The sequence below is a fragment of the Poecilia latipinna genome, unplaced genomic scaffold (genome assembly GCF_001443285.1).
Source record: "Poecilia latipinna isolate Pla-1442-1.1 unplaced genomic scaffold, P_latipinna-1.0 Scaffold975, whole genome shotgun sequence".
Classification (NCBI taxonomy): Eukaryota; Metazoa; Chordata; class Actinopteri; order Cyprinodontiformes; family Poeciliidae; genus Poecilia; species Poecilia latipinna.
Window position 1 is genome coordinate 424,644 of NW_015113591.1, and position 14,707 is coordinate 439,350.

At 40.2% G+C, this 14,707-nt stretch overlaps 1 protein-coding gene across 2 annotated transcripts; it reads right to left on the reverse strand.

Moving 5' to 3' along the window:
• Window positions 1-176: 176 nt before the first annotated feature.
• gadd45aa (growth arrest and DNA-damage-inducible, alpha, a) lies at window positions 177-4,017 on the reverse strand. Of its 2 annotated transcripts, none has more exons than XM_015050129.1 (4): window positions 3,810-4,017; window positions 2,075-2,176; window positions 1,772-1,994; window positions 177-826 (listed from the first exon to the last, which is right to left on the reverse strand). In XM_015050129.1, the coding sequence occupies exons 2-4, from the start codon at window positions 2,173-2,175 to the stop codon at window positions 713-715; spliced, it is 438 nt and encodes a 145-aa protein (XP_014905615.1). In that variant the 5' UTR covers window position 2,176; window positions 3,810-4,017; the 3' UTR covers window positions 177-712. The 2 variants fall into 2 exon arrangements, with proteins under 2 accessions (XP_014905615.1, XP_014905614.1); XM_015050128.1 differs by lacking the exon at window positions 3,810-4,017 and adding an exon at window positions 3,191-3,672.
• Window positions 4,018-14,707: the final 10,690 nt, after the last annotated feature.

Sequence of the window (14,707 nt, forward strand, 5' to 3'; positions counted from 1 at the left end):
TTTGAACAAAAGAACTAGTTCACTTAGAAAAAAATAAAACAACAACAAAAAAACAGCTGGTGTGTTGATAGATATAGAATAAACAGTAAACAAACAGAATGAAGGTTTTCCCTTTTGAAATCAGAACATCAACCTGAACATGAACGGCTGTGATGAATAAGTTAAACTGCAGCAGCTCTAGTGTTTCAACAAGTGCTTTATTTCTGCAGAGAGCCTGAGGCCTGGGTCCGCTCAGCGGCTCAGCAGCTCCGTGCTCCGGGGTCGCTGCCCCGGTCCTCCCCATCGCCACGGAGACATTGCCAAACAAACAGCGTACAGTCCTTGTGTTCAGCTGCGGGGCGTCACACTGAAAAGCACACACGCTTCGTAACACTTCCACCTCCAGACGAATAGAGTCCGCCGCCTCCTCCTCCCGCTCGCCACGGCCCGCGGACGTTAACTCCAAACAAACCCAGTTCGAAGTGGAAATTCCGACCCCACGCTTTTTTTTTTATTTTGGTTTTGAACACATCCCACACTGACAGCATGTTTTTTTTTCTCTTTCTTTTTTTTTTTTTGTTTTGATTTTTTTGTGCTCTCTGCAACCAGCGTTGCAGTAGACCTGGTTCTCTGGTGGGAGCATGGTGTCAGGTGGGGTTTAAAGCATGCCTCCTGTGCAGAAATGATTTGGCTCTGGACAGGGTCTCCTCGCTGCGGCGCGGTCTGGGGGGGCTCATCGCTCAGGCAGGTTGATGATGGGAACCCACTGGTCCATGCAGCGGCTCTCTCTGCAGAACCTGTTCAGCTTGTTCAAAGCGGGGTCCTTCCATGATGTGGAGTGAGGGCTCTGAAAGCAAGAAGGGAAACTGAAGTTAATCACCATCTCTGGCTCAGTTTGGCTGTGGTGTTTCCACCAGGGGGCGCCGCACCGATTACAGTTTTATAGCTGATCTTTAAAAAGCCGGACGTTCAGATGTAGGCGCATAACGATTTTTTTTGTCTCAAAAGTAGCTAAATATAGTGACAACAACTTTACAACAGTGGGGTGGTCACCATAGAGACGTGACCTGGTGGGCGGAGCTAACGGTCAGTCCTCTGTCACTGAAGAGCAAAAGGTGACAGTGGTTGACTTTCAGACCTTTGCAGAGCTAGATAAGATCCAGATCACATCGGTTTCACGTGTAAGTATTGATTGATCTCCCAAAATTAAGAAAACCAGAGCTGATTTATCCGCCAGCTGATTTATTTGTGTGCCTTTACTTTCCACTACGCCGATTATATATAATCTACCACAAAGTCAACTGTTCAACAGGAGGAATTTCTCACTTTCCACCTTTTCTGAGGGTAAATTTCACCTGACACTGCAGGGCAGCCAGACCCACTGTTTCCCCTAAACATTCAATACAAGAATCATTCAAACAATGAATGAATAAAATCTAACAAGTGGACAAAACCACAAGTACATTGCTGTGTTAAACTGAGATGTGCTGAAAAGAAAAAAAAATAGATGTAAAACGCTGCTAGAATCCTAGCAAATATCTTTCTTTCATCCTTGAGTCAGATCTCTGCCAGGTCCTGTTTCTGCGTAACAACAGATTCCACATGAAATTCTTCAGAAGTCAGAAGAAGGAGGAGCTCTGCCATCGCTTTATCACAGGCACAGGAACAAGTGCGGACAAGTTCCCCTGTGAGTAAGAGTTTCGCTCACGTGCCCACAGCCAGGAGATCAAAGGCTCCATCCAAGACACAATTACAGCCGAACAGAACAGAAAACATGGCGAGCAGCACTTACAGTGACCAGGACGCAGTGCAGGTCCATGGGCTCCCCGCCACTCTGCTTCCCTCCGCCTCCCCCCAGGATCTCTGCCAGACGGTGGGTGTTGTTGACCCTCAGGATGTTGATGTCGTTTTCACAGCAGAAAGCCTGAATGAGCGTGAAGTGGATCTGCAGGGCCACGTCTTTAACATCGTCCTCATCAGTGGCTAGGATGCACAGCACCACATTGTCAGGGTCTCTGTTGGAGAGGAAAGCGTTAAGGCGAGGTAGCGACCAGCAAACCCTGCTAGAGATACAAGCAACACAGTCTGTACTCACATGTTGAGGGACTTGGCTGCCTCGTAGACGCCAACCGTAATACAGCCCTGTGGCAAGGCAGAGGTGAGGACTTCCTCCAAGGCTTTCGCCACCGTATCCATTCTGCAAAGCACAGACACATGCATGTTCATGTCGCTGGAGCTGCGTTAATGGTGCTGTGTCAAACAGAGGTCCCTCCAGTCCACATGGGGTTCCCCACCACATTTAGACTCCACGCTGCATTCAAGTCAAGTTGTGCAATAGACTACCAACAGTGAAACAAAGCCAAATGTGATCCAAAAGGTCAGCCAGATATTATTCAACACTATAAAAGTAAGATTTTCAAGTGTTTTCACTGGGTGTAAATGGACATTAAAGGACTAAAGCATTTTTTTACTGAGTTAAAGATAGTCACCTTCCTAAGATAATGGTCCTAAAATAATAACTGGCCATTTTTTTGTGCCAAAATTACTTTTGGTGAAAGAAAAAATAATAATAATAAAAAAAAATTAGACAGTCCGACTTTGCTATTAAAAATATTCAAAGTTCCTAAATTAGATTTTAGGTTGATAGTGATAAGGATGATTTTACTATAGCGAAGTATTTCAAAGAGTTTTGATCATCTAATAACGCTACAACAGTAGCAATAGCTAAGTATGGCTGTTGTTCGGGAAATGTTGCAGAAACAGCGGTGACATTACATCATGTCATGGTTCTTTCGATACAGACAACCTACTGTACGAGGTGTACTTGAATGCATCGTGAAGTGCAGAACTCAAGGAGAAATATTGGAACTCGACACGACACATAAATCTTCTTGCTAACCACCTGATCCGTTTAAGAGAATTATAACTAATACCCTTAATATTAGCTAAGGCTATTAGAGAGCCTTAACTAATATTAAGGCTGGAGTCACTTTAAACAGCACATGAACCTAAAAAAAACAACAACAACAACAACAACAAAAAAAACAATACCGAGTCTGATATACTACATTAAGCTCAAACCAGTCCATCTACAGAAACTTTGCAGCTCCATATTGGCTTTTATCCGTAAGAGAGGTGCTATTACGGTGTCATCTACTGTGGAACAAAGCTACTTATGCTAAATAAATCATGCATAACAAACGACATTTACCTTTCTTGAGAATAATCCCCACTTAGTTCCTCAAATGTCATGTTGTACATTAAACTCAATCCGACCGTCTTGCAAAAAAAGTAGCGAACAGCCAAGCTTTGCTGGAGATTTCTCGGACTCTACTGACTCTTTATCTGAACTCCACTACGCTGCGTCTGACAGACAAATCTGACAGCTTCACATTAAAACAGTCCCGAGACAGCAGTATTCAAGAGACGATTTACATAGCTGCGATGATTGGTCGGTTGCAGAACTAATAGCGATGGGATTGGACAGAAACCCGGTGAGAGGCGTGTCCGTGTGTAGTCGAGTTACTACCGAAACTTCAGCTGTCTCGAGCCTCTGACACAAAAAACCTTTCTGTTTCCAAGCTGCAACAGTAATGTCAAGATAACTATCGTATTCGTTTTAATGGAGGAATTCTAATATCCTCTAACTTTCCTCCTCTGTTGCGTCTGATTCGGGTTTTCTGTAGCCCCAAGACTGTGTAAAAAAACAAGCTAATATAAAGAAGACGCGAAAATTTTAAGATATAGGTTCAAAATAATATTTCTTCCTTTTCCTGGCTATTTAAGTTAGCAACGATTCATGTTGCTTTTAACTTTTGTGCAGAACTCACCCCAACTGCCGGTCCAGAACTGCTATAACCTTCAGCACAGCCTCATAGCAACGGGACGCTTCCTGGGAGACCTGTCCTCTGATTGGTCTGTCGTGGAGAATGCGAATCCCCTCCCGGAAGCAGCGCGCGAGATACAAGGGACTGGCGCGAGAGTGACCGGAAGATGGAGCTGAGCTCAAAGAAAACTGAAAACACAAAACTTCGAAACATGTGGAAAAACCGGCTCAATAAAACCCACTCAGCAATAACTTACTGTTCAGTCATTTCCCATGCTATTCTTTTTTGCTTGTTTTTATTTTCTTTTAAAAATGCATGTTCAAAGAATGCATTATATTAGGATTTGTTTTTCTGTAAGAGGCCACATATCACAAAGAAATGACATGTTTTGGCATTTGGCTCTATATGAATAAACTGATACTCAAAAAGCTCAAATGAAATACAAAACCAGCATACAAAGTATTCCCCGACCTTTTCTGTTGTTGAGCTATTCTGGATTGACTTTAAAATGTAAAATTTTATAATTCACCCTAACTCAAAATATGAGCCAACACAAGAATACAAGAATAAAGACTAAGATATACTGAGGATCTAAAAGAAAAAACCCCAAAACAAAACAAAAACCATGCTGCCCCCTAGTGTTTTAATTAATATTAAGCCAAAATTACCAGGGTTCTTGTTCCAACAAGAAAACCAATGTGATTCATCAATTGATAATTAGGAGATTAACAACACATGTTAATATGAATTCATATTAGTATGAATAGCATGTACTACTAATATCAGTTAGCCTGGCCACTCACATATCTTGAATTTCCAAACATTGAATCAACATGTTCTAAAGGAGGTTGTGTAGTACTGTGGACATGTAATAATGAGAAACACAATCTCAGAGGTGCAAATATCTTTTTTTCTCCCATATTTGGTCATCATTAAGTTTTATATGCAAGGCAGACATATTGGATTTCTAGTTTGCAGTACCTGAAAACCCTCATTCTTTAGTCTGGTTTGACTATCTTGTCCTTGTTGCTGTCCACTGTGGACTCTCCTTCTCATCTTCCTCTTTTTCACACTCCTCTTTTTCTCTGGTGTTAATGTCTGATCAATGTTTTTGAAATTAAGCTTTTACCTGTTTCGCAAGCTGAGGAATCTGTTCAATCTCTTGGTTCAAAGGTGTGATCATTTGAAAAGCCTGTTATTTGAAAGACACAAACTAGTAAAAGTGTTGTAGTTTCTGTATGTTTGTTGTTCTTCACTGTGTGTAGAATTCAGCTAAAGATGCTGATTTAGGGGCCTGTTTGCTACTGAAGTGTGATATATCACTAATTGTGGATAACATCTTGTTTTAGTGTATTTGCAAACCCGAAAAACTAATAAAGTGATCTAAACTGTTCTGAATTAAGGCAGTTTTAGTATGTTCCAGCAGGAGGCGTAACACAACCAAGTTCTCAGCTTCTACTTCTGAAGTCCTTGCCCTCTCTCTGCTTTGCATTAAAAGCATACCACCTTCTAGGTCTATTTACATTAACATCAACATGATTGGAATCAGTAGTTTACATACACCAAATAAAAGACACACACCCTTTTTTTTTATTATTGTCTAAAGTCAAATCAGAACAAACATCTCATGTTTCAGGTCAGCTAGAACGGCCAAAATTATTTATCATTGCTAGATGCCACAATAATGAGAGAAATAATATGTTAGGAGTTTATTTATTTATATCTTCTAAATCATAAGTTTACTCATTTGGTAACATTACCTTTGAACTGCATGACTTCAGTCAAGCCTGTTGGCTTCCTTCCACCAACTTCTCACAGTAGTTTGCTGGAGTTTTGGTCGTTCCTCATGACAGAAACAATGGAAGGGCGTCAGGCTTAAAGGGCACCTTATACACAACTTTTCAGACCAATTCTCTAAAGGACTGAGATCACAAAGCCTTGTCATAAAGCCACTTTTTAACCACTTCCTGTAAGCTTAGGGTCATGGTCCATTTGGAAGACCCATTTACTCCATCCGAGCATAGATGGCTTTAGGGAACTGCCCAGACTGGGAGTCAGCTGCTAGGTATGTTTGGATGTATACATAGGAGATGTTTTTATGGAAGGAGCATACATTACATTAAATCATGAGATACTTCTCTTGAGATAGTCAATGTTTAAATCTCAATGTGATTTGATCCAATGGTTTTTGGGTTTTTTTGATAATCAACTTGCTTTTTATTGTGTCCTTTAGATCTTGCCATATTTTCTATGGCAATATATATATTCTGTTCATTATTTTTAGTATTGCTAATATTGTTAGTGCATCCCTTTGTGTTTGCTTTATTTTTTTTCGTGTATTATTTTCGTTGCGGTTTTGGATGTCGTTTCTGCAGTTTTGGCTTGTCCACTAGAGGGAGGCAGAGGTCAGATATCTGAAGAAACCTTCCCGGTTTTAGCAGCTGTGAGAGAACATCTGGATCAGCGCAGATCAGCGAGTTTAACAGCTCTGAAATATTTGGAAGATCAAAAATATCTTCAAGAGTTAATTCATAGCAAATCAGACTTATTGGGACAGAATTAGAAACGTGTTTATTTGTATAAATTGTAATTGAATTTTTTCAGGAAAATTATTAAATACTCTGGGGAAACATATTTGTAAAATAAACAAATTAATGACTCAATGAAAAAATATCTGCAGTCTTAGAAAAGCAGTACTTTTAAAAGCTAAAATCAGTAATGATTAATGTGCATTGTATAAATAAAAAAATAAAAGGAAAAAAGTGGCCTAAATTATAACTAAAAACTGCGAGTGTGATCTAGTTTGATGTGAAGAAGTCTGAGAACTATCAGGATGTGATTTATGATGATGAACATGTTTAGCTTAACTGGATTGTGAACACATGACAAAACAATCAAGGTTCGACTGAAATATATAGTTAGCGTTCTTGTCTATAGAAACAGAAAACAGAAAGAAAACTAGACTATAATCAAATGCTTAATTTAGTTAAGTAATTCATCTAAAAAAAAATCATACCAAATTATTATTCACTGAAATATTTCAAGCATTCACTTCTGTTCTTTGTGTCTTGCTGCTTCTGAAAACCCTAAATTCAGATTTTCTGATAATTTTACTATCACATTAGATTAGAATAAAATAAAGAGATTTAAACAGAGAACATCTATGGGGTACGGGTACGTACTCAGCAGAAATACTGCAGACATGGCAGCTGCACATGAACAGAGACCGACAGTTTGCGACAGGAAGGAAAGCTACATATAATAAATGCTTAATATATAAGCAGGGTATGATATCATTTTATTTCTTTTTTTCAATAACAATATTCTGTTATGTCAGAAAAAAACTTGCTGTTGAGAGTGCTATTTCCAGGTATTTTAATGGAAAGTTTTGTGGAAGGAAAAACTACGGCAGTTGTTTGTTTGTTTTTTGGATCCCCATTAGCAATTGGCGTAACTATGGCGTATACTCTTCTACAGATAAAGGAAGTCAGTTCCATATTTTCATTCGTCAAGTGTAACAGCCTTTTTTCCAGCATTCATGTTAAAACATGCCTTGTGTTAAAAATCTGTAAAATTTGGATAAATTCTGTAAAGTTGGTTATATAAAACATTTGGTATCTTAGATACTACAATATTTCTAAAAAGGCGTGAAAGGGTAATTTCAATCTATTCAAAAGACTGGGGAAAGATTCACAAGGCATGAACTGGAACTGGAGTTTAAGCAAGACAACTTGAACAGATGTGTCCAGAAACAAGGTTTGCAGCTGTCACATTCCAAGTAATAAGTCACAGTACAGTATGTGACTTTCATACAAAATAAGTTATTTCCATATTTGTTAAAACTGTCACCATGTTGTGACATAATAATATGAAATAGCTAATGTGTGAAAACATTGATTTCCTCCACCTCTTCCCTGAGCTGCTACTGCCACCCAAAGAAATGCACCAAATACCCGACCAAAAACAACCAATGAGAGTCAAGAGGAGGGGCTAAGTGCTGTCAATTAATCTCATGTTGTTGCTCCTAAATGTGTCAATAGTTGAGAAACAACTCACCGTTATCGGAACTGTTTATCCATCATCATCTGTGGCCATGCTAACTAGCGACAGAATCTGCTGATGGGAAGAAGCTACATGGTAGCAGAGATCAAGGAGGGGGGCATGATTGACAGCAATAAGATCCTCCTACTGCCTCTGATTGGTTGTTTGTAGTTAGAACTGAGAGCGTAAGAAAGAAAAGTAATTTGATTTTTTCACAGATTAGCTATCTCACACCAATCTGTCAGACATGGTGGTAGTTTCAATAACTATATGCAAACATTTATTTATTTTATAAAAGTAACTTGCTGCAGCTTTAAGGAGAAAAGACTGCTCAGTGGTCAAAAGTTCTCTTTTCAGATTAAAATAAAGTTTGGATTTTATTTACAAGTTAAGGTCCCAGAGTCTGGAGGAAGAGTGGAGAGGCGCAGAATCCACATTGCTTATGGTCCAATGTGTCATTTCCATGGTAATGATTGGTGGAAACATGTCATCTACTGGTGTTGCTCCACTGGGTTTCATCAAGTCCAATGTTAGTGCAGCCACTTGGGCTTCCGTAACTCCTCAGCAGACCCACAGATCACATTTTACCTCCCTCTGTGTTTCAGTGCAGAAACGGCTCATCTGTCTAAACTGCAGCTGATCCAGCAGTGATTCCAGAGCAGCAGCAGTCCCATTCACTAAAACATCCTAACCCCACACCATTATGTCAGGACTCCCAGATAGACTTTAAACAGAAACCAACAATACAAACAAATGTCCCGCGCCTCGCAGTGCAGTCTGCCTCATTCATCACTGGACGGGTTTCTGCTAATGTACTTTCATTTGAAAATTTAACACGGACCCACCGATGGGGCCGGGGAGCTGGGGTGTAAAACAAATGGGAAGAGGTGTGCAAATTGAAAGCTTTAAGACTGCGTGACAACCGTGATAAATAGAGGTGGCGCTGACACGGCCACAGGAAAAAGACAAAAGATAGCTTTTGTTGTTGTTGGCGCCCAGTTCCTAATCTGGTCGGAGATGGGAGGGTTCTGTTTGAGCGAGCAAAGAGAGAAGAGAAAGAAGAAAGCAGGCGGGTTCCTGGTCAGCAGTGATGAATGTAGTTGCATCAGAAATGGGGCTCAGTATGATGCTTCTCTCTAATGGCCTGATTGCTCAATTAATTCTGTACGGCTCTCTGCCGGCCTCCTCCATGTTGAAAACGGCCATAATTTCACCCAGATTAGTATAGATACCTGCTGACAGTCGCCACTGCTCAAGGTATTTCCGAGGTATAATTCATTCATAATGCCACAATGCGGCCCATTTATCATTTTGGACTTTTCATCCTCTAACTTGCCACTTGCTCCCTCCTCTCATTCTGGGCTCCTGGCTCTGCTGGGGCAGGCTGGAGGTGGAGGAGGGCGAACTCGGCCCTCCACGCTACGGATGTGCTTTTTGTGCATACATGTATGCAATTTATTACAAACGTCAGGTAAGTGTTGAGGTATGAATGCGCCCACACGTGTGTGTATGTACAAGGACGTGTGTGTGTGTGTGTGTGTGTGTGTGTGTGTGTGTGTGTGTGTGTGTGTGCGCGTGTACCTGGTTTTTATATCCTTATGGGAACCTATTTCTGTCTACAATGTGGGGTTGTGGGGAACATTGCCCCTCATGGGACATTTTCTTGGTCCCCATGAGGGAGATGCTGTTTTTGGGTTAGGTCTGTGATGGTTAGGTTTAGAGTAAGGGTTAGTATGTGATGGTAAGGGCTAGGGGTATGGTAAGGGTTAGGCTGTAGAAAATGAATGGAAGTCAATGTAAAGTCCCTACAAGTCATGAAAATATGACTGTGTGTGTGAGTGCGTTTGCAGGGGCTGCAGGGCCATGGTGCGAGGTCGGCATCATCTCCTCTTCCTGATGAATTAGCTGGCATATGCAAGCGATGAATTACCAGGCAACGGGAGTCAATTATCCAGAGAACACGGATCCTGCGCCTGTGGCCCCGGGGTCCCTTTTCCAATTCAGAGAGTGATTTTCCTAAAATGTCGAGGGGGGGAAAGGAAGAGAAGACAAGCAGTCTTGAAGGACTGCAAGCGAGATGACGAGGGGTTCTAACCCCCGCCGCCTCCCTATTACAATATATACACACTCTCACCCTCCTCACCTCTCCCACTCCGTCCTCTCTCTCTCTCTTTCTCTCTCTTTCCGTCTCTCTCTCACTTTCTTTCTGATCAAATCCACGAGGCAAAGAGTGGTGTGAAAATGCAAAAGGCTATTATCAGGCCTTCAGAGTCCACGCATGCCACTTATGATGGATGAGTGTGGGATTTAGAAGGGCCTGCCATCAAACACATGCTATTTGGCTCCATAAGTAGTCCTCTCTATTCCTCACCTGTCTCTTGTAGGAAAACAGGCCTCTATGGAAGACGTTTGGGACTTTGGACAATTCAAGCTGTCACACTTTCCTTCACCATTTCTGCTCCTTTCACTACTGAGCTACAAAGACACAGTGCTAACTTTTCAAATTGCAATGAAAATAGGATGGCTATGATGCTGTTACAATGGTATTGTAAACTGTAAATGCAAAAGTTTACCATTAATATGCTGCAGATCTTTCCTACAAAAATGTTAACATACGGAATCTGAAAAAACATGATGCACACATGGATGGATGGATGATTTATAGGAACATTTAAAGTGAGGAGGGATGCATGATCAATAATTTCAGATGAAACCAGAAGTTTACATACACCAAAATAAAAACATAATGCAGCTTTTTGTCCTCGCTTTCTGACCAGTGGCGGGTTCGGCCTTCTGACGGCCAACCTGGCTGGTCCGAAGGTAAACCAGACAAATCATTTCAGGTCAGTAAGAATTACCAAAATTATTTCTCTGTGCTGAATTCCACAATAATGAGAAAGAATATGTGAAAGATGTATTTATTAATTACTTTCAAATGATAAGTTTGCATACCTCTCCTCAGTATTTTGTTGCTTTAGACTGTACGATTTGGGTCAAACCCTTTGAATTTCCTTCCAGAAGCTTCTCCCAGTAGTTTGCTGGAGTTCTGGTCCGTTCCTCCTGACAGAACAGGTGGAGCTGAGTCAGGGTTGAAGGTGGCCTCCTTCACACACATCATTTCAGATCTGCCCACAAGTTCTCTACAGGACTGGGATCAGGACTTTGTGATGTGACTGAAAAACATTGACTTTATTGTCCTGAAGCTGCTTTGTAACTCTTTTGGCTGTATGTTTAATGACAATTACTTCATAATATATCCTAGCCTTCCAGTCTGGGCAGCAGTCCTGCATTTTACATTTAAAACAACACAAAAAACAAGACCAGAGAGAAGTTGTTCATTTAATTAAAGTGAAGTGCTGCAGTGAACGGATTTAGACTGTGTCTGTCTGTAACCACATCACATCCAAAGACCTGTCCACAAGTTTGATCCTTCATGGAGCTGCTTTTCATAAACCAATTTAATCACAATGGCTGAGCTCCGAGTGAAACCAAAGACCATAAGGAGGAAAAAGAAAAAGAGGATAATATAAGCTCAGCGGGAGAGAGCCCGGGCAAACGTCATTAGCAATTTGAAATCCTGAACTGCTAAAAGAGGAGAAAATACCACTGACAAAAGATTCTTAAGTTAGAATAATGAGTTGACTTCTATAATGTGCATCAAAGCTGGATGAGACGTTCCAGTGAGACAAAGAGGAGGCATGTGCAAAAAATAAACCAAAAAACAAAACAAAACAATACAAAATAAAAAACAGGAAGCAGCAGGGTTTAGTTGGCACAGGTTTCTGCAATCTCTTATCAGGGCAACCTTAAAACAAATAAGTTCTGGAAATGATCTGCTGCATTGGAGCCTCAGCATATTCCGGGGTTTAATGTGCAATTTGAGTAGAGACTCCATATGTTTCTTCAAACAACAAAGGTAACAACATGATGATAGTTATTTATTTATTTTATTTTTTTAGCTGTAACTGGTTTGCAAATAATGGCCTACGTCAATATTTGCCTAAAAGATATTTTGTAAAGTAAGAGGTGGTGATTTTTTTGGGCCTGATATTTTGAGCCATTTCAAAAAGGTGACAAAATGTAGCTCTGCATTATGCTGCTGAACTTCACATAAAAAGGAGAAACTCCAGTTGGAGAGCAGATCAAGCAGAGAGCAGAACATTTTCAGAAACTCAGAGAGAATCTCTTAAATCCTGTTGCTCACCACTGCCAGAAAGCTGGCTGAAAAAAAGAAGCCTGTTCCAGTTCTCCATGGTACACAGGGATGATAAGATTGGCTGTTCGGAAATATTTTAGCTTGTGAAACAGCAAATAGTAAATGGTGTGGAGGATAATTTATCACTTTTACTAACATAATGCTGTTTTAGAACACCATTTGACAATTTGACAGGCTACTAAGGTCATCACACCATGAGAATCTGATCTTGATCCATTCCAAGTCTCAACAAACACTAGAACTTTATAGATTCCTGAAAATTTCTGATCAAGTTTTATAGGAATCTAAGTTTGGTCAGAGTCATGTGAAAGTTGTGTCTATCTTACTGCTGCAAAACTCTAACCATTGATTTTGACATAGAAAAAAAGAGAAAAAATTCAAAAGAGTACTGAATCAGAACTCTGAGCCGTTCTGGATTCAAAGATTCTGAGGAATTAATGAATACTTAAATCTAATAAAATATTCTTCTCTGCTGAACATAATAACCATAACTAACGGACCAATGCAATAATATTAATCCCATCTGAGGTTTCTGCCTATTCTGCAGCTTTTGATAACTTACAAGCGTCTCTTTGTTTTGTTGCGTTGGATTTTACAGAGCTGTCCGGACCTGGATCTGTGCTACTCGTCACAGTCAGGGTGTTCCTCTGGGACAGGCAGCCCCGTCACTTCCTCCATTACCCCCCTTACATCCTCCTACACACCCTCTAACACACACACATCATCTCCATCTGCCCCGAGGCGACGTGCGCTCCACAATGGCAAACGGAGTGGTTTGGGAAATGATGGTCATTTATAACTGCCTGACGCCGTTTCCCACTACCTCAAACTGCCTCACACACACATTCACACAATCCACTGTGGAGAGTTTGAGGACCGGGGGGTTGGGAGGGGCTGAGATACAGGAGACAAAATTAGAACTAAGAATATTAAAAATATTAAGAATAAAGTGTACAGATATTTTCTGTGCCAGGTTATAAGACAATAAACAGGGTAGGCAGATACAGATTTTATGAAAGCATTTATAAATTCATGAGACCAATATGGAACTATTTGGTCTGCATGCAAAATGCTTTCACTGGAAACTGCTGTTCAGACATGGTGGTGGCAGCATCATGCTGTGGGGTTGCTCCACTTACAGCTGCAGATCCAAAGACCTGCAGCTGTAAGTGGAGTGAATGGTTTGTTCTAATGTTGTAGTTGCAACATGACAAAATGTCAGAATCCACAAGGGGGGTGAATACTTTTACAAAAGAGAACGGCTTTCTGAGTGAGAAAACTTCTCATTCATCTATCTGCACATTTTATTATTCAGAGCTACAGGCTGCATCCCTGCAGGTCAGCCCAGGTCAGGCAAAACCACAGACACACTGACCAAACTCTTCCACGCTCCAACTCACTGCTTTAAAGCTGGACTTTGTCATTTCTATAAACATACTTGTTAAAGCGGTCAGATGGCCACTGATGACGCAGGATAAACAGTTTTCCTGTGAGTTGTTTCTCCCCCATCAGCACAATGAGCAGCACTAAGACCCTGCTCTGGGCTCTGATTGGCTGTTTCTGACAGCACTGCATTTCTTCTCTGTCTCATGTTATACTGTGACAACAAAGAGTCAGTTTCAACAAATATGTAAAAAATAAAACAAAACATTGTTTACAACAGTTAAATCAGGGGTGTTGAAACATTTTGTTACATGGGCCAAACTACTCGCAGTCCAAAAATATGTTTTTATAAACTGAAATTACCAAAATATTTTTTATTTTTTATTTTAACCGTCTCAACAATAAAGTACTTGTGAACTATTCTATTTAAACAAATAAAATCTATATATACTGCTCAAAAAAATAAAGGGAACATTTCACTTTAATTTTGTGTGTGGCTCCAAATCCAGGCCTCCATTGGTTAATAAATTTGATTTCCATTGATGATTTTTGTGTGATTTTGTTGTCAGCACATTCAACAAAGTATTCAATGAGAATATTTCATTCATTCAGATCTAGGATGTGTTATTTGAGTGTTCCCTTTATTTTTTTGAGCAGTGTATTTTCATAGGAATAGGATCATGGATCCACAAGTTGAATAAAACTAAATAAATAAGTCTTTATTATAAAACACTTGCTGTATTTATCCAGGTTTTAACAGAGCTTTTAAAAGCAGTTTGAGTGCACTAAGGTGGACTTTAGAGTACATGTCAATGAGTAGATGTGGTCCAAGTTACCATGACAATAGAAGGAGATCTGAAAGCTTGGAAAATGTGAACATTTTGTTTTGCATCTAATACTTTTGTAAGTAGATTTTAATTCAAAAGTGTACTTTTGTCCTAATTTATTCTTGAAATGTGGTCGGGGGCCACAGAAATTAGTCAAGGAGCCGCAAGTGGCCCCCAGACCTCACTTTGAACACCTTTGAGTTAAATAGGGCAGCTTTAATCAACTTAAAATCCAGTTTTTTCAGATGCACATTTTCAGCCTTCGAAGTCACAGACAGAACCTTTCCATCTGAGGGGGGGGAGGCAAAAGTTATCATTATTATCTGGAACTTTTCAAAAGTTGCATTGATTAAAAAAAAAACTGTAATTGAAAAAAAGTAAAATTTTCTACCTGCTAGCAACAAATGAGCTCAAAGAGGGTAAAAGAAGGGTAG

What these genes read in the sequence shown, in the direction of transcription:
- gadd45aa (XM_015050128.1), bottom strand. Translation starts at nt 3,240, where the DNA reads ATGTACAACATGACATTTGAGGAACTAAGTGGGGATTATTCTCAAGAA. An exon ending in GCAGCCAAGTCCCTCAACAT is followed by an intron (nt 1,995 to 2,074) that starts GTGAGTACAGAC and finishes CCTCTCCAACAG; the next exon opens with AGACCCTGACAATGTGGTGC. An exon ending in TGCACTGCGTCCTGGTCACT is followed by an intron (nt 827 to 1,771) that starts GTAAGTGCTGCT and finishes TCTTGCTTTCAG; the next exon opens with AGCCCTCACTCCACATCATG.